The sequence below is a fragment of the Pogoniulus pusillus genome, chromosome 31 (genome assembly GCF_015220805.1).
Source record: "Pogoniulus pusillus isolate bPogPus1 chromosome 31, bPogPus1.pri, whole genome shotgun sequence".
Lineage (NCBI taxonomy): Eukaryota > Metazoa > Chordata > Aves > Piciformes > Lybiidae > Pogoniulus > Pogoniulus pusillus.
The window spans coordinates 1,542,945-1,569,965 of NC_087294.1; the positions used below are offsets into that span (position 1 = coordinate 1,542,945).

At 42.8% G+C, this 27,021-nt stretch overlaps 1 protein-coding gene across 1 annotated transcript; it reads left to right on the plus strand.

The window, feature by feature from the left end:
- The first annotated feature begins 261 nt into the window (after window positions 1-261).
- VIP (vasoactive intestinal peptide) lies at window positions 262-7,625 on the plus strand. Its single transcript, XM_064169142.1, has 6 exons — window positions 262-503; window positions 940-1,061; window positions 2,731-2,871; window positions 4,905-5,024; window positions 5,640-5,748; window positions 7,337-7,625. The coding sequence occupies exons 2-6, from the start codon at window positions 949-951 to the stop codon at window positions 7,343-7,345; spliced, it is 492 nt and encodes a 163-aa protein (XP_064025212.1). The 5' UTR covers window positions 262-503; window positions 940-948; the 3' UTR covers window positions 7,346-7,625.
- Window positions 7,626-27,021: the final 19,396 nt, after the last annotated feature.

Sequence of the window (27,021 nt, forward strand, 5' to 3'; positions counted from 1 at the left end):
GGCCTTCCTGGGTGGGGGCAGGGGTGCGCCGTGCGGCGTGCCCCCGCCGCCCTCTGCTTCCTTGCCTTGCGAGGCGGAATCACGCTGCTGACAGCGTCCTGCTACCCTCAAAGCTAATTCATTAATATAAATCAAATCATGACGGAGGGAAGGGGGGAGGTAGTGTGAGCGGCTGCTCATGAGTTAAATATAAGTCTCTGACTGTCCTGAACAAAGCGACCGTCCCCTTGGGAAGGGTGACGTCTCCCCAGTAACGTGATTGCTTCTTCAGAAGCAGAAACGTGTAAACCCTATAAAACGCGGCAGCGCGGCGGGCAGCTCAGAGCGTGCGGCGAGACGAAGCTTCTCTTCTTCCTTGTCCTTCTCCTCTGCTGCCGCCGCCTCCCCGGCAACCGCACAGACCGGCAGCCGCGCACCGGGGCAGGGTGCAGGCCCCCAGCTGCGCTCCGCCTTCGCTCTGCTCCCCGTCCGCCCGCCAGCCCCACCAACAGACTCGTGGCTCCGTGAGTAACTTGCCCTCTGCCGCAGTGGCAAGTTCACAAGAGAGAGGACGGTGTCCCCATCCCTCCCTTTCTCCTCCTCTCATATTCCGGACCGGCAGGAAAGGCGCCCTGGCCGTCGAGTCGCGGAGAGCGGGTTTTATCGCCGGGGGCAGCCGGGGAGGGACCTTTCCTTTTTTACCGCTTTTTTAAGCACGTGCAGTTTTTGAGATCGCTGAGCGCCGGGTGCTGCTGCTGCTGGGGCAGTTGCCTTCGGGGCTCCACTTCTCCGTGCTCGCCGGCAGCTCCCCGGTCACGGCGACGCCGCTGCCGGCGCTGTCTGTCGGGTCCAGGCTGGTGGCTCTGAAGGGGTCTCGAGGCGAAGCCCTCGTGTCCCAGCGTGGATCGGTGGGTGCGGGCAGACCGGCGGTGGGTGACGGCTGCGCTCTTTCCCCCGCAGGTGGTGGCCATGGAGCATCGCGGCGCTTCCCCGCGCCTCCTCGCCCTCGCCCTTCTCAGCGCTCTCTGCTGGCGGGTGCGGGCACTGCCCCAGCGTGGCGCCGCCTTCCCCCCGCTCCCGCGGTAAGGACCGCGTACTGCTCCGCGCATTGAGTTCCGCGCTTCGCTCAGCACCCCGCCGCCCCGAACGGCCTTTCCGTCCCCGGGGATGTCGAGGGGACTATGAGAAGCGCTAGTCTTCCACTGTGCGTTCCGACACGCACGCTGTGCGGCGCTGCCTGTCGCGCTGCTTGCTTGGGACGTGATGGGTGCGCGTCTTCACGCCGAGTCTTAGACCAAGCGCACCCGGCCAAGCCCCGTCGGTGCCAGTAGAGCCTGACCTTTTAAAGTCCCCCCGAGACACGCAGGCACCTTCCGAGGCACCAGCAGTAGTGCTGACCACCATGTACGTAGACGGCTTAGAGGACGAAAGAATGCCTGCAGAAATGTGTTCCGAGACACGGGGCACGTCCACCAGAGCCGTCTTGGCTTTTCTTATGGGAAAGCTCAGAAGCTCGGCTAGGTGGAGGCAACCTTTAAAAAAAACAACAGAAACATGCATAGACAAAATCGAATATATTAAAAATTCCCAGATCTTGAGTGAGAGGAGCAGTCTGCCTGCACTTAGTTTTGATGCTGCAGCATGCCTTGAGTTGCCAGAGTTGCTATTAGTTGTCTAACTAAATTAAATCAATGACAGAATGGCTTTATATTTAGCTAAAAATGACACAAAGAAATCAAAGAAAAACCGCACAGAAAAGCAGTGTAATGACTGATTTTCAAGATATGTGACTTGCACTGGGTTATTTTACACAAAATCTCCCCCTCCCCCCCCTTTTTTTTTTCTTTACTGGGATGAAGTCTTACATGCTTCAAATATATAAGTAGTACTAATAGATAAGAAAATTACTGTAAAATTAGAAAGACCAAAGCCTATCCCTGGTTTAGTATGTGATTTCCACACATCGTTGTACACAGAGGTTTGCTACTGTTATGGGAGCTTGTAGTCTGCCACAGAACATAGGGGCAAGCAGAAGAAACCTCTGCTGCCGTGCTAGTGCCAAGCTACTGCTCTGCAATCCAAGCAGCCTTGGTGTAATAACTGCAGTTGACAAAAATGTGAAGGAATTATAAATTGCTTTAGACAGAGCTGTTGCTGTTATGCATTAAAAAGGTTAAATGTGAACCTTTCCCAACGTCCAACTAGCAAGTTAACTTAAACATAAAAAAAATTAAACCACATGGAGAGGCACATGACTGCACTTGCATTTATTTTGAAGTTCTAGAGGGTGCATTTACTTTCTTTAGGGAAGACCTAAAAGCTTTTTTATCTTGCATTTCGTTGCACCTTTTAAGTCTTTGTTGGAAGGTAAGTACTTCACAGGAATTGTTTTCACTTTGCATGGGTGGAAACTGGTAATTCCATCCATTTTTATATAAAATGTATTTGTTATGAAAGCTTCATGGTTGTCCCTTGACTTGTACTTGCCATTCATAAGGTACTGTTCACTGAAACAAATTGCTTGCAATGCAATACGTCTAGAAAATGTGCATTAGAGAGAAGAATCTGTTGTGTAAATTATCACCTAGCATGAATTGTACCTGAAAGTGGTATTTGTTTTATCCATGCTACTTTGAAATGCCTTACACATTAAAGTAGCTGTGCATTTGGATACAAATTAGAATGTAAGCTGCAGTGAAGTGCTGTGTGTCCTCAGCTGAGTACCTGTCACATGGTTTCCTTCTCCAACAGATTGGGAAACAGAATGCCATTTGATGGAGCCAGTGAACCTGATCATGCCCATGGGTCATTCAAATCTGAATCAGACATTTTGCAGAACACACTACCTGAAAATGAGAAGTTCTATTTTGATCTATCTAGAATTATTGATAGGTGAGTTTCTTTATTATTATAAATGCAAATGATGATGTTCTACTTGAATTATGGCGAAAGATTGGTCATGTTTTCAAACTGAAAAATAGGAAAGCAAGAATCAATTACAGGCAAAAATCCACTTGGTCTCTAGTTGAATACTCATAGCAGTAGGAATGTCAGAAAAATGTTGATTGCATTGGCATTCTGGCATGATTAAGTCATTCACTTCCCAGGAATACTAAAAAGTATATTGTGGACATCTGGAGGCTGTTTTATGAAATTAGCTTAATTTAATATGTACAGTAGAAAACTTTAGGAAAGCAGTGTGTTTGCAAAATGAACATTATCAAAATGATACGAACTCAAGTTGTATGGTAGAGTTTATTTATTATCCATTTCAGAAATGCAAGGCATGCTGATGGAATTTTCACCAGTGTCTACAGCCATCTTTTGGCTAAGCTTGCTGTGAAGAGATATCTGCATTCGCTTATTAGAAAACGAGTTAGGTGAGGTGACACTTACATTAGGTAGTTGTTTTTTTTCAGTCAGTTTCATTGGCTATTTTTAACTCTTCTTTAACTAAGATTTAATGTTTTTCAATTTGAAGATAATGAAAGGGAAATTGATGTAATGATGTGGGACCTGAAAATCCTATGTAACAACTTAGTAGTATTTGTTGCCAAGTGGGCATGTTACTACTTACTCCTGATAGAGCTGTGAGAGGTAGGGCAGCAGACTGCACATATGATCACAAATACAGTCAATATTATAATGATCATCACACCAATTGATGATCTGTGAGGTCTCTTCCAACCCTGATGATACTGTGATACTGTAATTTGCTGACTACTTCCCCCTTTTTTGGCCAGAAAAATGGCAAAAGTAAATACAAAATGATTGATTAGTCAATACTTACATAATAACAGGGGAAGGCTCAATGTCAATGAAATTAAGAAATTATTGGTTTACAGTGAGAACAAACAAAAAAAAAAGATTTTTTTTCTTACTGCCCAAACATGCTGCCAGATGTTTAGGAGATGTGTATTATAAGAGGATTTGAAAAAAGAATGAGGCAGATCCATAGGCAAGACATTTGGATGCAACTTGTAGCCCAGGATGTTCAGAAACTAATAGTTCCAGCGTTCTGGGAAGGATGACTACACATTCCCATTGTTTTCACATCCCTAAGCAGCAGCTACCACAGGATAGTAGAGTATTTGAGTCTGACCCAGTACGACAGTTCCTTTGAATGCTTACTTCATATGTGCAAAAGCTGAGTGGAATTAGGTCCTGCATTTATGTCAATGCTGACTTGTCCCAGAACATGTAATGCCAGTTCCTCATATGCTATAAACTAACCTGGATCATTTAAAGCAGACTACAGTCAGGCTTCCCAAGATTTTACATGAAAAATGGGCCTCCAATTTTACAAAGTGTGTTTTGTCTCCTGATACCTCTATAAAACAAGCATTAGTATCTGTATCTCTGATGCTGCACTCTTACTTTCCTCAGAGGCAGGCTTTGACCCTCCTGAGTTCCGTATGTACAGTGACCATGTCCATTAGGAGCTTACTCTGACTTAAACCAGTCTGCACCTTGGCATTGTACTAAAATATATTTATGCAGATGACATAAGTTAGGATAAAATCAGTTTATTAAATAGAGTCACCACATATGAAATCAGAAGTTTGATCCTGAAGAATTCCTGGGGTAGAGACTCTAGAAATTATGAAGTATGGAACCAAATTGCATGGGCTATGGCAAAGCTGAGCACCAGAAAGAAATCAGTGGAAGGTGTGCCCCCCAGAGACTTAAGTACTGGTCCTTAGAATTTGACCCTTGTTACTCAAATACATAGTAAGCAACAAAAGCAGTGGTTTCTTTCCCATGGAACTAAAATCCAAAGTCTTAGTTGGAAATGAAATCTGAAATGAGCACTTAATTTTGTTTAGCTAATCAACATTATAAAGTTTGCTTTACTCATTCAATGATATCTCCTTTTAAATGGACATTGTCTATTAATTTCTTTTTCTTTGTAATTGCATTGCCAGCTCTCAGGACAGTCCTGTCAAACGCCACTCTGATGCTGTCTTCACTGACAACTACAGTCGCTTTCGAAAGCAAATGGCTGTGAAGAAATATTTAAACTCAGTTTTAACTGGAAAAAGAAGGTACTAAAAAAAAAACAAACACCTTTTTTTCCCACATCTGTAAGATAGTAAGACAGAAAAGATTTATACCTGTGTATGTATACAGAGAGGACAAAGAAAAGGCAGTGAACGCGAATGTCTTTGTAACTCAGTTTATAACATGATTTTCAAATACAGACAGCATTTTCTTCCAGACTGGAACAGACACTACAATCAGATTAGAATGAAAGAGTAAAGAGGAGACAGCATCTGGCTGTTTTTAAAAGCTTCTGACAGATTCTTAAAATGCTATTTGTAAAAAATACTCAAGGGAGAATCCACACAGCCATGGAACACAAACAGCAGTTTTAAAAACAAAATGTACTGTTCTTTGAAAGTTTTCTTTGATGTAAAGACAGAAAATGAAAATGTAGATGTCCTGGGGAAAAAATATATATCCTAATCAGTATTAACACAAAATGCCAACATGTGTTTGTAGAGCTTGTGTTCTGCTTGCATATTTACTCAATTGGACAACTGCTTTCAGTATCGTGTCACCCGTTAAACATGCCATTTGACTTCATGCAGTTAAAAGAAGGCTTCACTTGATGGCTTTTTCATCTCAAAGTGATAAAGGTTGTTTCTCATCCACAACAGCCAGGAAGAACTAAACCCTGCTAAACTTCGAGATGAATCAGAACTTCTTGAACCTTCCTTTTCAGAAAACTATGATTCTGCAGATGACCTGCTGAGCCACCTCCCACTGGTATGCACAGATTTTCTTGCCTCTTAATGTCTGTAACTTGAGAGTAATCCTGCATGAAGTGTGGCCTGTCAGAACTACACCATGGTCCATGAAATGCTGCATGCTTTTCTAGAGGGACTTTGTCTGAAAATAATAATCATTTTAGTAACAATAATTGTTATCCCATGATTGCTATTATTGCAAATTCCTAATTAAATGGCACTGTTAATAATGTATCTAACTCACCTGGGTGTTTCAGCTTGTGTGCACTGCAGCATAAACCCAGAATTAACTCATCTTTAATAATAAAGATTATTACTTCTTCAGAGAACAAACTCAAGGATATTTCTTGTAATTAAAAACCCCACCAAGCTCTAACATCTGTTTCATTAGAAGGGAGTTGTACCTGGAACTGAGTCGACAACATGAACCCTAAACATTAAGAAAGCATTTGCCTGCCCTCTGAGGTGGGCTGCAGAGGGTTTGTCTGACAGGCAAATATTGTAGCTGCTGCTTTCTATTTAGCTGCTACTGCTATTCTAGAATCATTCTCAAATATAGTCCTTCGGTGTACTGAAATGTAAACCCTTCTGCATCACAGCCCTTGCAGGGACATAATGGAGTAATGTGGAAGTGAGTTAGGCTTGGTATTCTCTAAAGTCTCTTATGAAATCAGTGATGGGACCAGTTTTGGCACTCAGCTGTATCTCAACTTGAAGTAAGAGAAAAGGTTACTTCCAAAGACACTTTTCTTTTTTTAGTTTTTTCCCCTGGGAGGGGCAGGCAGTTCATAGAACCAGAGAATGCTTTGGGTTGGAAGGGACCTTTAAAGGTCATCTACTTCATCCCACCCTGCAGTGAGTGGGGACGTATTTAACTAGATCACATTGCTCAGAGGCCTGTCCAACCTAACCTTAAATGCTTCCAGAACAAAGCCATTTTTCCAAACAGTTGTTTCCTTCCAAGACCAAAACAAAACATTCTTTTCCTTTCTACAAATGTAGCAGTTGCTCTGAAGTTCCTAAAGATCAGAAGGGATGTAAACCGATTATACCTCAGAGAGCAAAACCATTTGTAAGTGATGGGACTCAGGAAAGAATTGCTCTTTCTAAACAAGATTATTGCAGAAACATCTGCTCCTGGATTCCACACCTAAAACTTCGGGCACTGACAAGTGAGGGAGAGCAGTGGTGCAGTTTCAGTCTTTTGGGACTGTTTGGGAGCAGTTTCAGTCTTTGTCCTTCTTTCGGTACTGACCATCTAGGTCTCTCCAACAGCCACTATTGACTGCTGCTGGCTATTTTATTACAGTGCTGATGTGGTGTGCCCCAAGTAAGCCAAATTCTCGTATCCGTTTGCAGGATATAACTGTTGTGAAAAGTCAGCTAATCTGTGCTGCAGGCCATTTCTGCCTAATCATTCTACCTGTCTTCCTCATCCTGCAGCCTTGTCTGCTGCTCACCAAGCGTCTGTGAAAAGGTCCATCTCATGTCACTGTTTTATATCAAGTGTTACTTCTTGTCCACCATCTTCTTCTTTTAAAGTACACTTCATTATGCAACTGCTTACAAAAACTACTTCTAAACCACATTTCTTCTTTGCTTTTCAGGACTTCTGAAGGACACCTGATAAAGTCTATGACAAGAACAAGCTATTTTTTTGAGTTCCACATAGTATTTCAAAGCGATGACTTCAGTCATCAAACCAGAACAAATATGTTGTGAAGTGAAAGTTGTGATATATTTGTTTCTTATGTAATAAAAGTTGATATTTACATTGTAAATATTACTTGAGTTCTTCACCGAAGGCTGTACATATGGAAGCCAGTTTAACTCATAAGAAGTCTGCGAGTCCATATGCTGTAAATCCTTTACTTCAATAAATTCATTTGAAAATGAGTGTGCAGCTGGAAAGACCCCATCATTACTAATTAATTGGCCTATTTTAGGTGTGATACAACTTCAGATAAGCCTGTGTGAAAACAGGGATACATTTCCAAACAGCTTCATAAACAAGTGTGAAAGCACAAGGAAAACAATGTGCAAAGTGTGTCAAACCACATGACAAAAGTCTCCAAAGGTAACTGTCAAGCAGAAGACAGTGCTTTTCTACCAGCTGACCAAGCAACTAGAGAAAAAGGAAGAAGCATTAAAAGCTATTTGACCTCTGACAGCATCTTTACTTCCTGTTCACATCTTTAATATTTCACAGTCTGCAATACCAATACAAGAAATATATCTTTTGTTTTCAGATGTGTTTTGGATGTGCTGGAGCTGACAAAACACTCAGAGAATGCTCTTTTGATTTGTTTCATTCCTAAACTCACTGGTTATTGTACTGTTTATTTTACATATAGTTGTCTGTAGCTTTGATGATGAAACTATTCCTTAAATAGAAAATAGATCTGAAGACTACTATTTTTTCAGAACAAATGTAGTTTACAGAATATGCAGACAATAAATCATTTTATTATCATGGCAAACTATTACTGCTTTGAATCAGTGCTACAGGTAATTAGAACAGTATAGGTCCCAGTAAGAGCAGCCTTTAATACAGTAGTAAAGAGAGATGTTATTTTTAACTGAGGTGCACTATGTGAGAGCAGAAAGAGGAACAAGTAAGCCTCCAGTTCCCATATGTAACTTTAAATAATTATAGCTTAGTATGGAACTGGAAATTTGCAGCTGATTGACTGTTGCTGTAAATGAGAATCTGGTTGTATTTAATTTACATTGTAATTTTAACCAACTGGATAATTGTCTAGATTTATTTACTGTTGTGAGGATCAATAGTTCCAGTGCACTAAGAGCAGTGTGCGGCATTGCAGTGCATGTGTGAAATGCGTGCTCATGTATGGCACCTGCCATAACACTCCTATGACTCTCCTCCCACCTATAAGGACATGGAATATGAAGTAGAGAAAAATTATTTGGGGATTTCAAGTGTATCTGTATATCACACATATACACACATAGTGCTAAAGTTGATTTACAAGTTTTACTTACAAATTTACTGTTCTCATTTAGAAGGAAGCCTAAAGCATGATAAAGAATGAGATTTATGGAGACTAGATCTCATCAATATGTAACCTTCTGATTCACAACAGTTTTTTTTCAATATTGGCAACTGCATGCCAGAAGAAAATCAACGTGCACAGATTGCCTGTCTGGCCTGGCCTGCATCAGGAACGGTGTGGCCAGCAGGAGCAGGGAGGTCATTCTGCCCCTGTACTCTGCACTGGTTAGACCACACCTTGAGGACTGTGTTCAGTTCTGGGCCCTCAGTTTAGGAGGGACATTGAGATGCTTGAGCGTGTCCAGAGAATGGCGATGAGGCTGGGGAGAGGCCTTGAGCACAGCCCTACGAGGAGAGGCTGAGGGAGCTGGGATTGGTTAGCCTGGAGAAGAGGAGGCTCAGGGGAGACCTTACTGCTGTCTACAACTACCTGAGGGTTGGTTGGGGCCAGGAGAAGGTTGGTCTCTTCTCTCAGGTGGCCAGCACCAGAACAAGAGGACACAGCCTCAAGCTGTGCCAGGGGAGATTTAGGCTGGAGGTGAGGAGAAAGTTCTTCCCTGAGAGAGTCATTGGACACTGGAATGGGCTGCCCGGGGAGGTGGTGGAGTCGCCGTCCCTGGGGCAGTTCAAGGCAAGGTTGGACGTGGCACTTGGTGCCATGGTCTAGCCTGGAGCTCTGTGGTAAAGGGTTGGACTTGATGATCTGTGAGGTCTTTTCCAACCCTGATGATACTGTGATACTTTATTTTAATGTAAGCCAATGAATAGTTCACAAATAACAGAGGTGATTTTGAGGTCTTCTAAAAGGTGGCCCACACAGTTCATACTTCATTAAAATCCAATTACAAAAGTGAGTTTGGAACTACATGAAGGATATTAAGGGACTGGTGCTGCAGTACTTAATCTGAAATAATCTTCTGTGCAGTATCAAGATTGTTAGAATTATGTGATAATCTTTTTTAAAATAGAAAAAAAAATCAGAAGCAAAGGTTTATCTGAATTTCTAATGTAGACCTTATTGCTCAAATGTATATCATTCACTCAGTTTGAAATAATGAAATAATGAAACATGTGACTCTAATTACAGAATTGGTTTGGTTTTATCTGAATCTGCCATGTAAAACTTGTTGTCAGCTCACCAACAAGGCATCTGATAGAAGAGTTTGTCTCCCATGTCTAAAGTTTAGTCTCCCCAATATTCTTTTCTCCACAGAAAACCAGAAGCTTAAATCATGTATTTCCTCTGTTACAATGGAGATGCAGTGTGTTAGGGGGAAAAATGCTCATTAGGAAAGCATATATATAAATAAAATAGAAAATGAGTACACTCATTGTACTAACTCCAATAATACCTTGGTAGCTTCCTTGGAGGGCTAGCAAATAGAGACAGTCTAAAAGGCATGTTCAATTTTATGTAGACTCCAGGAAAATCTGTCACTGAAAGGGGAGATACTAACCTCCAGAGTAATATACCCAGCTCAACATTTGTGTCAGCAGATAACTTTTAACTTCTCATAACAACTTTTGCCACTCTGTAGGAATGCACTGAGACTAGTTAATTGTGGAAGATGTAACACTGTTCACCTCAGCTCTATGGGCAAGTGGCTTTGGTAAGGTTAAATGATAAAATAGAGAAATGCAACATTTCACCTAATGAGAATAATTTTCAGCCTTGTCCTGTCACCCATTTCACAACTAACCTGCAACACCTCGTGAGTGGAATCAAAGTCTTGAGTTGATCAGGAGAATTAAAGGGGCAACTCCAGAGGGAGTGTCATGAGGACTGCTGGGAGGAAAACAGATACCCTGGTGGTTTAGAAGAACATCACTGGCAGAAATAACTGAACCACTCAGGAGGAAGGAATGAAAGTGTGGAGGGGTTTTGGGATATATGTTAAAGACATCTCTCATGATGTTTCTCCAGAATTTCACTTCTAACACATGGTAGGAAAAATTGTGACTGCAGAGGATAGAATTTAGTAAGTTTTGTTTCCTTGAGTGGGCTTTGCTTTTCAGACCTACACAACAGAAAGAGACAGAATCACCCCTTAATCCATCTTTACCAGCTCTGTAAGGGGACATTTTCTGGTCTTGAAACTGCAGAGTGACTCTGCATGTTTCTGCTCATCTCTAGAGTCCTCACTCAAAAAGCAAACCTCAAGATTGTATATAATACTGTGGCAATTACAGAGGTTGACAAAACAATTAAAAAATATAGAATCATAGAATCAACCCGGTTGGAAGAGACCTCCAAGCTCAGCCAGTCCAACCTAGCACCCAGCCCTAGCCAATCAACTAGACCATGGCACTAAGTGCCTCATCCAGGCTTTGCTTGAACACCTCCAGGGACGGTGACTCCACCACCTCCCTGGGCAGCCCATTCCAATGCCAATCACTCTCTCTGGGAACAACTTCCTCCTAACATCCAGCCTAGACCTACCCCGGCACAGCTTGAGACTGTGTCCCCTTGTTCTGTTGGTGGTTGCCTGGCAGAAGAGACCAACCCCACCTGGCTACAGACTCCCTTCGGGTACTTGTAGACAGCAATGAGCTCTGCCCTGAGCCTCCTCTTCTGCAGGCTGCACACCCCCAGCTCCCTCAGCCTCTCCTCACAGGGTTTATGTTCCAGGACTCTCACCAGCCTTGCTGCCCTTCTCTTGAATTGAGGAGACCAGAACTGGACACATAATGTAAAAATATACAGCTCCTATGATATTTCAAATGAGTTTAAGGGGCTAGAAGTATTTGCTCCATCTGAAAGTCTGAAGAAAAAGTTTCTGTTTAAAACCACGCAAATTACTAACCTGGATCTAAAGAATAAGTATAGCTTAATGTATGGGAATATTGAAATCTCCTCAAACCCAAACCTTTCTGGAAGACATGTGTATGTACAGAAACAATTCATTTGCTTGCAAGGCATTAGGGGAAAATACATTGACAAGACACCCCTTTGTGATGCTGTCTATGCTTTCAACTACCTCCTTCATTTTTTTTTTTGCCTCTCCCCTCCAGCTCACACAAGCCCCCCCACCATTCGTTAATGCTCTCCTCACCTTTGGCTTGCAGTGCCAGTGTAAGCATCTACACCTGGGCTTTGAGAAGAACTATTCCAGCAGGCCTTGAATTTATGCTGCATCAATCTAATAACTGCCAGCCTTGATTATGGAGATGAGCATTGCAGAGAGCCTGGCACAACCAGGTTTGCAGGAGCAACCTGTCCTGCTTGCAAACAGCCCCTGACTTCCAGCTAGGGATTTCCCATTTGGTTTGCAAGTGGTGCAGAAGACTGACCTTTCCTTGGATACATCAAACAGAGCACGCAGCCTCCCAGGGCTTGTGGTGGCTTGGGCAACCACGTTTTCGGCTTTTATCCTTCTTGCTTTGGAACAGCACAGATCACAGTATCACACAGCATCACCAAGGTTGGAAGAGACTTCACAGATCATCAAGTCCAACCCTTTACCACAGAGCTCCAGGCTAGACCATGGCACCAAGTGCCACGTCCAATCCTGCCTTGAACAGCTCCAGGGACGGCGACTCCACCACCTCCCCGGGCAGCCCATTCCAGTATCCAATGACTCTCTCAGTGAAGAACTTTCTCCTTACCTCAAGCCTAAATTTCCCCTGGCGCAGCCTGAGGCTGTGTCCTCTTGTTCTGGTGCTGGCCACCTGAGAGAAGAGAGCAACCTCCTCCTGGCCCCAACCACCCCTCAGGTAGTTGTAGACAGCAGTAAGGTCTCCCCTGAGCCACACTCCCCAAGCTGACAAGCTGGTTTAGGGCTGGAGGTAGCAAACTAGATACCAGACTTTTACATCACTCTGTTAGAAAGTCTGAAGAGTAATTTGATGCATCTTCTGCTTCTGAAGTACACAAATAGGAGTTCTTTGGTTTTGTACACTGATAGGTGCAGATAGCTAGTAGGGAGTGGAAGAAACAGCTTTCCCTTGGGATGATAATTATTTCCAATAATTTATTTGTTCAATATTTGTAAATAAAAATATGGCTGGTTATTCAAAGATTAAACAGACAATTACATGGATCATAATGCTACAGTGAAAAAGAGAACTCTTATCTAAATATCTGCATTGTAATAGAGAGAACAACATCTTCAATATAGCATGGCTTTGGGAAAGAATGAGGGAGAAAAAAGGTCCTTTCCCACTGAGTGAATTATTTAATACTACAGAGATTTTTGCATAGAATAATATGCTTACAAAAGTTTATGTGAGATTGGTGCATACAATCAATTTCCTGTATCTCTTCTGTAATTAGCTTGGACATTAAGAACCCATATTTTTCATTTCAATGAGATCACAGCACCTATGAGCTCAAGTTATTTAGAAGCATAGGATATAAATGCTTTTAATATGTTGATCCTACTACTTAACAGCTGCCAAATCGGAATTTGCTCTTAACAAATATCCTTGGTTGGCATAGAAGGGGGAAAGTAGAAGAGAAGCTAAAAAAAGAATTACTGTCTCCTATTGTTTGTAGATGTGTGTCAGCAAAGACATTTCTGCCTAGGAAACATACACAAAGCAGCAATTTCTTTTGCAGAAGCATATGAAACAGCCAAGGCTATTGGGCTGGCTCAAAGACAGAACAATCTCTGCCTTTGCCTATAAAACCACTCAGTAGTGCTACCACTAGGGCAAACGATGAGAAGTATGAAGTTCTTGCACATCACCTTTATGATAGGGAGAAAATAAAGTCTAAGAAGCCTGGGTGTTTCCTAGCTGTTTGTTTATTTTGTGTACTGTTGAATTGCTTTTTTACTGGAACTGACCACAAGTGTGTTTGACAGATGCCTTATCACCATTTGTTGCTATTTTAACACAGCTCTTCATCGCCTTTGTCTTTCATCCCATCCCTCTTCCCATAATCACAGACAGAACATCTGCACACTGTTTAAAGCAAGCAATTTTGCCTCTTATTAGGGAGTATAGAAAGCAAACTGCTGTATTCTAGGAAGACTTCATGACAGAGCTAGGGATATATAATTTATGCATAACAACTGAATCTTGGATAAAAAAATAAGAAGAGTTTGAAAAAATCTGGGTTTGGTGCTGCTGGTTTCAGTCCTCTGGTTATTTCAGAGCAGTGCGTTGGACTCAGCATTATAAAGCTGGTGCCAGAACTCCAGTATCACAGTATCACAGTATCATCAGAGTTGGAAGAGACCTCACAGATCATCAAGTCCAATCCTTTACCACAGAGCTCAAGGCTAGACCATGGCACCAAGTGCCACGTCCAATCTTGCCTTGAAGTGCCCCAGGGACGGCGACTCCACCACCTCCCCGGGCAGCCCATTCCAGTGTCCAATGACTCTCTCAGGGAAGAACTTTCTCCTCACCTCCAGCCTAAATTTCCCCTGGTGCAGCCTGAGGCTGTGTCCTCTCGTTCTGGTGCTGGCCACCTGAGAGAAGAGAGCAACCTCCTCCTGGCCACAACCACCCCTCAGGTAGTTGTAGACAGCAATAAGGTCACCCCTGAGCCTCCTCTTCTCCAGGCTAACCAATCCCAGCTCCCTCAGCCTCTCCTCGTAGGGCTGTGCTCAAGGCCTCTCCCCAGCCTCGTCGCCATTCTCTGGACACGCTCAAGCATCTCAATGTCCCTCCTAAACTGGGGGCCCCAGAATTGAACACAGGACTCAAGGTGTGGTCTAACCAGTGCAGAGTACAGGGGCAGAATGATCTCCCTGCTCCTGCTGGCCACACCATTCCTCATGCAGGCCAGGATGCCACTGGCTCTCTTGGCCACCTGGGCACACTGCTGGCTCATGTTCAGGCGGGTATCAATCAGCACCCCCAGATCCCTCTCTGTCTGGCTGCTCTCCAGCCACTCCGACCCCAGCCTGTATCTGTGCATGGGGTTGTTGTGGCCAAAGTGCAGCACCCTGCACTTGGAGCTATTGAACCCCCAGTCTTGAGAAGTAAAGTGTAGTTAGGACACTGGCAAATGTTGGGATAGAGCAGATGAAGACTGTGTCCTCAAAAGAAGTACATAGTGTTAAACCTACTTTATGCGTGGCTTTTTATTCCCTGTAGATTTAACTCCTGCTTTGAGAAAGATGGAGTCATCTTTCTGCTGCAGGATCTCACATCACACAAGTCCATTCATGAATTTAAGAAACTGTCAGGGGCACAGCTGGGCTGTTGGTACCCTAAATCTGCTGCTCTATGGCAGCTTCTGGATCTGGTGGCTCTACTTGCTGGGTACCTTCTTTTAACTGGCACCCTTTATATTTGACAGACAACTTATCAACCATGTGTTACCATCCTAAAGTCATCACTGTGAGACTTGTATTCCTAGATCTGCCTGTAGACTGCATTTCCTTCCCAGCATTTGCTTTATCAGGCTAAAGAGAAAAAAACCTGTCTTATCTCATTTTGTAAGTGACTCTCTGCTTCTGCAGCTGTGCTGGAGCCTCATGCCCAATGGCTTCAGGTTCTAGAGTAAATTTCACATTTCTAAATTGCCATTTACTGGATGCAGCCTCACCTTTAAAATTTGTAACTGATTCTGAACGTGTCATCTTTTTGGAAAACTGACTTGTGGTTTTGAGGGATGTTGGAGAAATTCTTGCTAGCAGAGGATACAAAATCATAAACATGAGCCCGTGCTGGGAGCATCCTTGAATCCATCTTGGGAGTTAGATACCAGGCGCTGGGTAGCTTCCCCCCACATGCAGCTGCAGGGGGTGGAGTGCCAGCTGCAGGTGGGCAGAGTTTAGCCAGCCCCAGAGGCTGACCCTCAGATTGTTATGGCATACTGACCTATCCATGCCTTACATGTAACCCTGTACCCTCTGTAACCAATCTCGGTGGAGCAGCCTCTTGCTAGAATGCATATAAGCCTCTGCATCATGGAAATAAAGCGGCCCATGAGCATCTAACCATATCGGTGAGCAAAGAGTCATTGTACCCAGGGGCTCCACCGGCGTTATGCCAATATAGGGACTCTGTTTTGAGGGCCTTGGAAGAGCTGATTTTTGTGTCTGGATATGACTCAAACATATACAAATTTCCAAAAGATAAACTGGATTCTTAAAGAGAGAGATGCTGAGGTAATTAGTTTAAATTAGATCTCTGCATGCATCCTTTTACATGGCTATAGCTTGTTTTTGGGGGAGGTTGTTTGTTTGCAGCCAAGGGAGATGACAAGTGCACCCACCATGCTGCCCTTCTATCATCTGCAGTACTGAGCAGCTCAGTGACAGCAGCAGCAGCATCCCTGGCCCTTTGCTGCCTTTTTCTAGCCTAAGGAAGCAGAAATGGAAGTCAGTTCACTGCAAATCCCTGACAGATTATCTAGGAGATTAGAACAAAGAAAGCTGTATGTCCTTTGGCTTGCTCTGAAAAATGAGTTGCATAGGTTACACATCAGCCTGTCACCAGCACTAATTCTTCAAAATGAAGAAGGAAGAGAGCCATGCAAGCACTCATTTAATTTGTGTACTGAGCTCATGTATACTGAAGTATTATGCTAAAGTGCAGTACCAGCGATGATGAGGGGCCAGGGGTGTCCTTTGAGCCATTGGTAAAGAATTACAACAGACATTACCTTCTGGATCGTTAGTCTACTGCTGGGCAGGAATAAATAAGTCCAGCTGAGTGGACTACTTATGTCATTGCTCTTTGATTTATGATTCATCCTTCATTCTGTACAGGTGAGAATACAAGTACTTAAAGTACCCTGCTGACATAGAGAAGGGGCTTGATTCTATAAAGCTCAAAATTAATTTGGCATTGCACGTTCTGTAACTTTCAGGCTCCATTTAAATGTATTTTCCCAAAGAATAGCTAATTCAGGATTTCATTTCCCTGCCCTTAGCCCAGTTGAATAGCTTTTGCACATTTACAGTACTCTGAAGGGTTCTGGAGTCATATATGAGATAATTAGCTTGCTTTTCAAAGACTGAACAAACAGAACTTCACCTGGTAAAGTCAGAATGACATTTCAATGGGATTTTTCCCTGTCTATTCTTTGTCAATATGTTTGTGGGACCTGATTAATAAATAAAGGCATGGCCAGTAGCCATTTAGCTCTGTAATAAGCACTAATCCATATAAATATGCTGGTTTAGAGTTCTAATTACATTACCACTTAACAATTCCCTGAGAGAAAGTTATCAGATATTCTGCTTCAAAACATGCTGTGGCTTATACTAATGTTGTATTTGCTGAATTATAAACTTCAGTGTAAAAATAGCATGTTGCAGAATTACAATACACACAGCTGATCACATTATTTTCTATTAAAAAGTGAAGAAACTAATGAAGGAGAACCTCTCCTCCCCCAGCTTTACTCTGTAGCTGCAATACTAAACCACAATGGACTAGAGTATGGTGTCAAGGACTGCTACACTGCCTCTGGCATCACTTAAGGTACATTTTAGGCTGGTGAAATCTAGGCTGCTTTATTACTCTCTGCACGGGCTGTGTCTTGACAGAGGAGCTCTGGCAAGCTCAGGAGCTACAGTGTTCCAAATTCAGTCCATGATGTATGTACAGCCTTAAGAGCTTTCTTTTCCGCTCTCTCTGCACTGGATGAGGACTTCTTTATATCGTGGATTTCCCAAAGTATCCACTATTATTTTAGACTTTTTTTTTTTGTATTGCTGGACATAAAAGAGTTTGAGATAGTTTGTAACTTACCTGCATAACATCAGAGTGCAAGGTAACACTGCAAGAGAGAAACAACTCTGTGGAGCGTTTCACTCTGTGGGAGAACCTGCTGCTGAAAAAAAACCCAAGAGGAATCCAAGTCCTTGGCATTTTTAAAGTAAAAATTGATACTTAATTTAAGAATTATTAAACCTTTAGATATTTTTTGCTGTTGCTACATTATCTTCTTCAGAAACAGTGGCTTGGCCAGGTCTGGTTCCCTGAGGTTTTCAGCTCAGATGTTGTGAAATACTTTGATTTTTTTAATGCTTAGATGCACACAGCATGCACAACGAAACTATTGGAGTCATTGCTCAGCTAGCTAACAGGAAAAAGAATGTATACCTTTACTTTTGCTTGTTGAGTTGTATCTTCCATAGCCAACTGGTCAGAAATGGTTCTGTTGAAGAATTTCTTTCGGCCAATAATTTAGAGTAAATAATGCAGCTATTGACTTCCCAAGGACAGCTTGCCTAGCTGTCGTTTTTTGTTTGTGTTCTGCAGCTCAGATACAAACTTAACCTGGAACATATTGCTGACGTTTTGCACAAGGAAACAAAGTAAAACCAAATAAAAGGCAATGGGGAACGGGCTTGTGCTCTGCCTGTGCTTTGTAGCGGTAAAAGGTTTTAAGCTGTACCATTCAAACACAAACATAAAAATTTATTTAGTCTTTTTAAAACTGGCTGCACTGGAACCGAGGCAAATGGATGTTCTCAACCTTGCTTTTACCAGTATTGACTGCCAGCAAGCTCCAGAAGGCTGGATTTTGAAGAGAGTATCAAATAACTTGATTTAGTGAGGAGACAATTTGTTTAATTAATGAACCACTCATCTCCAGCATAGGAAATATTTGGGGAACGTGTTACAAGCAAAATAATTTCCAGCTACATCACTGTTTTTCTATTCTGATGAAGAACACAGCCTGTCTGTCTCTTCTGCATTACTGTGTCTTACAGGAGTAACCACTGCATTCACAGGCTATTGAAGGCATGTGGTTCTTATCTAACCTGGAGCTGTGACCCCCTTCTCCAGCCACACCTGCATCTTGCCTGGAGGATGGTGTAAGAAATAAGTGTGTCACTCTACACACAACTATGATGAGGATTATTATTTCGTGCACTTCTTGTCTCAATTCCTGTTTAAATTACCTTTGGTTAAAGAGATATTAAAATGATTTCCTTAATCTTCTAGATCTAAGGAGCTGTGCCTATGTCCAACTCTATGTGCAGTGCAGTCAAACCCAGCACTTCTGTAGCTGTTCAGGCAGTCTTCTGTTGCATACACAGCGCATAGGTATTTTACAAGAGCTGGCTTGGGGAACCAGATTTTTTTTTGTTTCTTTTACATGCAACTTCAAAATACTTTCAAACTGATATAAATCCATTTCAGAATTTCTTTAATTTCATTCCTTTTCTTTTTTACTCCATCAGAGATAAACATGTAAGATGAGAAGAACTATTTAAACAGGAAGAATAGTGCTTGTGGAAGACTGGTTTGTGTAAATAGGCAAAGAATTAATTTAGGTGAGAAATCTGTAGCTACCATGGAGCTGAAGTTCTGAAAGCATGTGTCAGAGTGGGTTATAAGGTGGTGCTTCATGTATTTAGTACATTTATGACTTTGATAGCTTGATACAGTTTTCCTGTGATAGTGAAGACTAGGCTTTGGAGATCCAAGGGATCTGGAGTCCAGGCAGACTACATCCATAGCCTTCCCCACATTCACCAGGCAGGAACCTGATCATAAAAGGAGATCAGGTTGGTGAGACAGGACCTGCCCTTCCTAAACCCATGCTGGCTGGGCCTGATCCCTTGGCCACCCTGCAAGTGCTTTGTGATGGCACCCAAGATGACCTGTTCCATCACCTTGCCTGGCACTGAAGTCAAGCTGACAGGTCTGTAGTTTTCTGGTTCCTCCTTTCAACCCTTCTTGTGGATGGCATCGCACTGGCAGCTTCCAGTCTTCGGGGACCTCTCCAGTGAGCCAGGGTTGTGGATAAATGATGGAGAGTGGCTTGGCCAGCTCAGCTGCCAGCTCTCTCAGCACCCTAGGATGGATCCCATTGGGTCCCATGGGACCGGATCTAAGGGAGATATTCCAATTAAACATATAAGAGGGCAAATAAGAAAGCTTTTCATTATGGATGCCTGTTATTTGGCAGTCTCTTACTGAGTTTCATTTTCACTGTTTTGATTTACACTTACAGAGAAACTTAGATGGTTGACAGCATTGATTTTATCTTTCTGAAACTATCAGTAAACACAGAGAGGCAGAGAATAATCAATGTTTTGGGTCACAAACACTTGCAGAGAAAGTGAAATCTCATACATACAAAAATATCATTTAAAACTAATAAAGTCTAAGTTTTTAGCTACTCTCACTGCTGGGAGAGTCCAGTGGAAAGCTATCAGGATGATTGTGGGACTGGAACATCTCTTCTCTGAAGAAAGACTGAGAGAACTGGGGCTGTTTGGTCTTGAGAAGGCTGAGAGGGGAACTTAACAATGTCTATAAATATGTGAGGGGTGGATGTCAAGACAAAGGTGCCAGTTGCTTTTTGGTGGTTCCACCTTGACATAAGGAGATGCTTCTTTATGGTGAACATAACAGAGCACTGAAACCAGCTGTCCAGGGAGGCCATGGAATCTCCTTCTCTGGAGACTTCCAAAACTTGCCTGGATGTGTTCCTCTGTGGCCTGCCCTAGGTGATCCTGCTTTGACAGGGGGGTTGGAATCTCTAGAGGTCCCTTCCAATCCCTAACATTCTGTGATCCTGTGAAAAATGGACCACATATTACCATTTTCATTGCTGCATCGTTATTAGCTCAGTGTACTTCACACTGCACATGTGTGTATCCTCACACACACTTGCATACATAGCTGCTTTCTAACTCTTGACAGGTCTGGGCTTTGCAGTGGCAATGACAACTTTGCAACATAAAGCATAAACATGGTTAATCAGAACATTCTTCCCCTGTACTCAGCACTGGTCAGGCCACACCTTGAGTGCTGTGTCCAGTTCTGAGCTCTTCAATTCAAGAGCAACGTTGAGATGCTGGAAGGTGTCCAGAGAAGGGTGACAAAGCTGGTGAGGGGCCTGGAACACAAACCCTATGAGGAGAGGCTGAGGGAGCTGAGGGTGTGCAGCCTGCAGAAGAGGAGGCTCAGGGGTTACCTCATTGCTGTCTACAACTACCTGAAGGGAGGCTGTAGCCAGGTGGGGTTGGACTCTTCTCCCAGGTAACCAGCAACAGAACAAGGGGACACAGCCTCAAGCTGTGCCGGGGGAAGTCTAGGCTGGATGTTAGGAGGAAGTTGTTGGCAGAGAGAGTGATTGGCATTGGAATGGGCTGCCCAGGGAGGTGGTGGAGGCACCATCCCTGGAGGTCTTCAAGAAATGACTGGCTGAGGCACTTGGTGCCATGGTCTGGTTGTCTAGTTGACTGGCTAGGGCTGGGTGCTAGGTTGGACTGGCTGATCTTGGAGGTCCCTTCCAACCTGGTTAATTCTATGGTTCTATGGTTCTATGTGTGATGTTACCTTCAGGTTCACTGTATATTTGAAGTGGGTCACTCTATCGTAGAATCACAGGGGTTGGAAATGACTCCAAGGATGATCTAGTTCCAACCCCCCTGCCATGGGCAGGGACACCTCACACTAGATCAGATTGCTCAGAGCCCCATCCAGCCTGGCCTTAAAAACTTCCAGTGGTGAGGCTTCCACCACCTCCATGGGCAACCTGTCATGGCAAAGAATTTCTTCTAATATCCAATCTGAATCTACTCAGTTCTAGTTTTGCTCCATTCACCCTAGTCTACTACCCAACATCCTAAGAAGTCCCTCACCAGCTTTCTTGTACACCCCCTGGAAGGCCACAATAAGGTCTCCTTGCAGTCTTCTCTTCTCCAGACTAAACAACACCAACTCTCTGTCTATCTCCATAGGAGTGCTACTCCTACCCTCTGGTCGTCCTTGTGGCTCTTCTCTGGACATGTTCCATCATGTCTGTATCTTTCTTGTAACAGGGGTTCCAGAACTGGACATAGTACTCCAGGTAGGGTCTCACCAGAGCGGAGTAGGAGGGGGAGAATCATCTCTCTCGACCTGCTGGCCACACTTCTCTTGATGCAGCCCAGGATAATGGTTGGGTGGCTTTCTGGTCTGCAAGTGCACACTGGTGACTCATACTGAGCTTCTCATCTATCAGCCCTCCAAGTCCCTGTCCCCAGGGCTGCTCTCAAGCCAGTCACTGCCCAGCCTATATTGGTGCTTGGGATTGCCCCAACCCAGGTGCAGTACCTTGCACTTGGTCTGGATGAACTTCATGAGGTTGGCTAGTGCCCACCTCTCCATCCTGTCAAGCTCCCTCTGGACGGCATCCCTTCCCTCCAGCCTGTCAGCCACACCACACAGCTTGGAGAAGTTGCTTATTGGAGTTTATCTTTCATTATTCTTTCAAAAATTCTTATCAAGAAATGTACTTTTTTTTTCCTTTAACATCTGAGTTCCACTGGGAGGAACGCAACAGCTGATTCTCTGTAGGCCTTCTAAGCCCTTGCAAGGTTACACTTAGTTGATGATAAACAAATATATGACTGATTCTACAGTCCTACAAAACCTGAGGATTTATCTTGATCATATCTGATATTGTTCTTGTCAACCCAAAAAGCCCTCTGATTTGTAGGAAATGGAGATAGACATGAAGATGGAAGAGGTCACTGATGAGCAAGCCAAAGAAAGGCCCTAGTATGGAGAAAGACTGAATGCTATTTGATGCAGCAAAAATTGCTGTGTGTCAGAATCCATAGGTGCCATTTTTTCTTCTGTGGAGAGCTATTCATGAATCATTTGCTAAACAGTTGTGTTGAGTTAGTACATTGAAGAAAACACATACCAGGTTTTGCTGCACACTCCGCTTCTGATTGTATTCTCAGTGCATATCACAGCTCCATTTCAATCACACTGTACGTAAATAATACACTGCACCAACTAACACCTTCAAACTGATGTAGTGATATGATACGGCACAAGAAAAGTGATTTCCAAGTTAATTGTAGCAGGCTGGGTGTTAGGTTAATTGAAGTCCATTTGTTATAGCCTTAAGAGAGGTTCAATACATTTAATAGGAACGAAAAAAGTCATCAGATGAGTCAATCATCTCAAATTATTTTTCATTTACAGTGGGTCAGGATTTAGGACATATTAATTAGCTTAGACCAAAAATTCCTGCCTAAGAACTATACACAGCCTCTGGCTGCACTGGAGTTCACACTAAGTCCCTAGCACATGATTAGAAATTACTCTGTATCTAAAATGGACTCTTGACCTACAGAAAGATTCCAACTACATGTTTCTGGGGTGATTCACATGCATAATTCAGAGTTGATTAGTTGTACTAGTTCTGCACTCTTCAAGGAGCAAGAAAGAAATAGAGAGATTAAGAGACGAAATGTAATTAATGAGCAATGAAGTCTGTTCAAAAGGTAGGCTTGACTGCAGCAAGAACCTGGGAAATGTATTAAGATCACAATTAACTTGTTAGTTCATCCAATCTGGAAGAGTTCAACTTGTTATAATGGCATTCTTGGACAAGGTATGATTTTACAGATGGTTTTATTACTTTAAATGTCAAGTTAAGCCCTCAAACTAAAGGAACAAAAATCCATATGCCCTTTCCTCAGATGTTTTTCTCAAATTCAATTCCTACTGAATCTGAATCTTTTCAGAGCTCTTCAGTATCTTCTAGCATAAAAATGCCACTCAACCACGCATACAGATGCCTCTTCTCCTACTTGGCAGGGGTTTTCTTAGCAGGCAGGCCAAGGATAAATATCACCATGGCATTCCCTTAGGATCATTGCATTATAGTGCATTACAAGAGCTTAATGGAGACTCACTCTGACTGCATGGACTGGTTGCCTCCTCTGAGATCACGAAGCACAAGAGTTGTGCTCTCCTAAGGTGCAGGAGAAATTGCTACAACTTTGTTTGCATGTATGTCATCTACTCTATAATAATTCTTTTAGGAACAGCTTTCACTGGATAAACTCATCTACTGGAATCTTAGTTCCAGTCTTTGTTCACATTTTTCTGGAAAGTGACACATGAGAAAAAAAACCTAAAAATATGTAGCAACTTGTGGATGCAGGTTTGGACACTTTGTAAGCTCCTCGTATTGCTTACATTTCTCACTCTGCTCAGGAAAAAGTGAAGGTTAACTTCCGCTTTCTGAAGCCTCTCTTTAAGCACTTAGCTCCATCTGAGAGCTTCCCTTTAGTCTCAGTGTGCAGACTGATGATTCTCACAGCCCAAAGACAGATAAAGGAAAACGTTTTTTAGTTCTGTAGGGAACTTCAGTTAGTCTAGAAAAAGAGGAATTAACAAAGCAATGGAGATGCATGTTAAGGTGCTGGAAGGTGTCCAGAGAAGGGCAACAAGGCTGGTGAAGGGCCTGGAACACAAACCCTATGAGGAGAGGCTGAGGGAGCTGGGGGTGTGCAGCCTGCAGAAGAGGAGGCTCAGGGGTGACCTCATTGCTGCCTACAACTACCTGAAGGGAGGCTGTAGCCAGGTGGGGTTGGTCTCTTCTGCCATGCAACCAACAATAGAACAAGGGGACACAGTCTCAAGTTGTGCCAGGGGAAGTCTAGGCTGGATGTTAGGAGGAAGTTGTTGGCAGAGAGAGTGATTGGCATTGGAATGGGCTGCCCAGGGAGGTGGTGGAGTCACTGTCCCTGGAGGTGTTCAAGCAAAGCCTGGATGAGGCACTTAGTGCCATGGTCTGGTTGACTGGCTAGGGCTGGGTGCTTGGTTGGACTGGCTGATCTTGGAGGTCTCTTCCAACCTGGTTGATTCTATGATTCTATGATTCATTAATTTTGTCTTATGACATAAAGCATACAATTTAAAGGAACTTTATAACATTCTCAAGTGAGATCTTTGTTCAAAAGGTGAAATATATGATGATACTAAACTGCACTGATGATACTTTACTTTGATAATTTAATGCATCACCCATTTTTTTCTAACTGTAGTAATTTATTCAGGTTTCAATGGTATTTTGGATGAAATTTGATGCATTACTTGCTTCAGCATAGTAGAAAAACAATGAGAAAAAGTTTCAATCAAGCAAGCAATAGAAAAAAAAATTCTCCAAACTTTCCAGTTGACATCTGGCCCAGCACTGGAAATGAAATAAACATATATCGTAGACATTTGACTAAATAAAGCCACAAGTGCAGCTGTTGTAAGAAATCTGTAGAAATGATGTCTTAGGAAATTGCCAGATCTCTTTGGCCAGAATCCAGAAATTTTGTATTCACACAAAACATGCTTGCATGAGTCCAAAGATTCCTTAGCTATTTCTGCTTCATACCTCAACAAAAGTAGGAGTTTGAATGCTTTCCCATTTAGAGTTCAATAGTCAATCTATTCAAAGATGCTGGTTCTCCTTACAAACCTGTCCTCTCTAAAGCTCTGCTACCAGGATTCTGCAGATGAATTAACCAGGGTGGCATAAGGAGTCAAGATGTAAGTCTGTGAGCCAGATTGGAGATATGTGGTTGAACTTCTGTAAAATAGAACCAGGAACTTAAAGAATGGGATATCATTTAACATCATTAAGATGGACAGCTATGGAAAGTCTAAAGATAAGCATTTCCCCTTCAGGTTTGAGACAGCTGTAGTTCAAAATGGATCTTATAGTAATAACTTCCCTTGATCATATTCCTAGAAGGAGTATGATGGGTTTGAAAATTGTTCTACTAGCTGAATAACTTTTAGCTTGACAGCTGCTACAAATGAAGGTTGTGGATGTACAGTGTTAATTGGCAAGCACTCATGAAGAATACAGAGAAAAAAACAAGCTTGTGTGAAGTGCTCGTGGTGTGAGGAGAATTAACTGAGCAATTGCAGTAAAGAAGGTGTGAGAAGGCATAGAGAGAAATCATGACTTTGGCTGTTTACAGTCTATCAAAACCAACTTTTTCCAACTGTGTCTGCTTAGTTTTCTCTCCAACGGTTGCCGTGCTGCTGAAGGATTCCCAGCACTTGTTCTGTCTTTTCCCCTTTGTCTCAGTATATTACTACAATCAAAACTTTAGTACTCCAATATTACACTACTTTAACAACAAGGATGTCACAGGAATTGCACTTGCGTGTAACTGCAGTTGTGCAGAGGTGAGCAAAGCACACCATATGCAGGTAGCTGTGCAGAGGTGAGCTAAGCACACCATGTACAGGTAGCTGTGCAGAGGTGAGCTAAGCACACCATGTGCAGGTAACACTGCAGTGGTGAGCTAAGCACACCATGTACAGGTAGCTGTGCAGAGGTGAGCTGAGCACACCATGTACAGGTAGCTGTGCAGAGGTGAGCTAAGCACACCATATGCAGGTAACTGTGCAGAGGTGAGCTAAGCACACCATACACAGATTTTTAATTTTATTGTCTGTGTACCTCTATGGCCAGGAGAAATGGCTTAGACCCTTGGCATAGCTTCCACAGCTACAGAATTTTTGATCTAATGTATCCTTTATTAATCTTGAAATAAGTTTTTATTAGTCTTACTTTAAAAATTACAGGTAGCAAGGGATTGATGGAAAATTTCAGCTCCATTTCCTAGCTCTGCTTCCTCTTTTCCAGGTCACAAATTACAGTGGAGACAAATCTTAAAGGACACATCATTAATATACAAATACTCGAAATAATGATTATGAAGTATCTTTCTGGTGACAGAAAGACATACAATGGGATTCAGCTTTTTGATGTATAGTGAGATGGGGAAGGAACCATCACGTCTAAGGAATCCTTTCTGCTTCATAGTTTGGAATAAGTAAACTTAAAGTGTAAGAAGCATGATTAAATTATTCATACTTAATTGCTTTTACACATTCAGTATGCTGCTGGTGTTAGTGCTGTAAGTAGAACATACATTAAAAAGTCAAAGAACATAGAGGAGTAGCACTATTGATAGCTGAACTCTGATATTTTATTTGATATGGGAAATCTGTGTCAGTTTCAATTGGGGAAAAGGAATATATTTTAATATATTAAAATGTATTTATTCTCTCCCAGTTTTGTAAGAGCTGAGATAAAATTAGGTGTATAAGTCCCTCCTGGAATTTGCAATAGAATCATAGAAGTGCCAAGATTGGACGGAACCTCAGGGATCATCTAGTTCCAACCCTCCTGCCATGAGCAGGGACACGTTCCACTGGATCAGGTTGCCCAGAGCCCCATCCAGCCTGGCCTTAAAAACTTCCAGGGATGGGGCTGCTACCTCCTCCCTGGGCAGCCTGTTCCATTGTCTCACCACCCTTATGGTGAAGAACTTCTTCCTAAGGTTTAATCTAAATCTACCTTCCTCTACAGTTTGGGTTGGAAGTGACCTGTAAACATCAACTAGTTCAATGCCTTCTGCCTGTTTATGCAATTAAAGGCCTCACAAAGTCATTCCTGTATTTACTCATGCAATGAATATGGCTGCTATGGCTGGGACCTACCCCACAGCAGAACCCTGAAGAGATGTCACTGTACCACCTTATGTAAACCATAAGATATGCTAAAATATTTTGCTCTGAGTCATAGCCAGTTCTAACAAACCCCAGAAA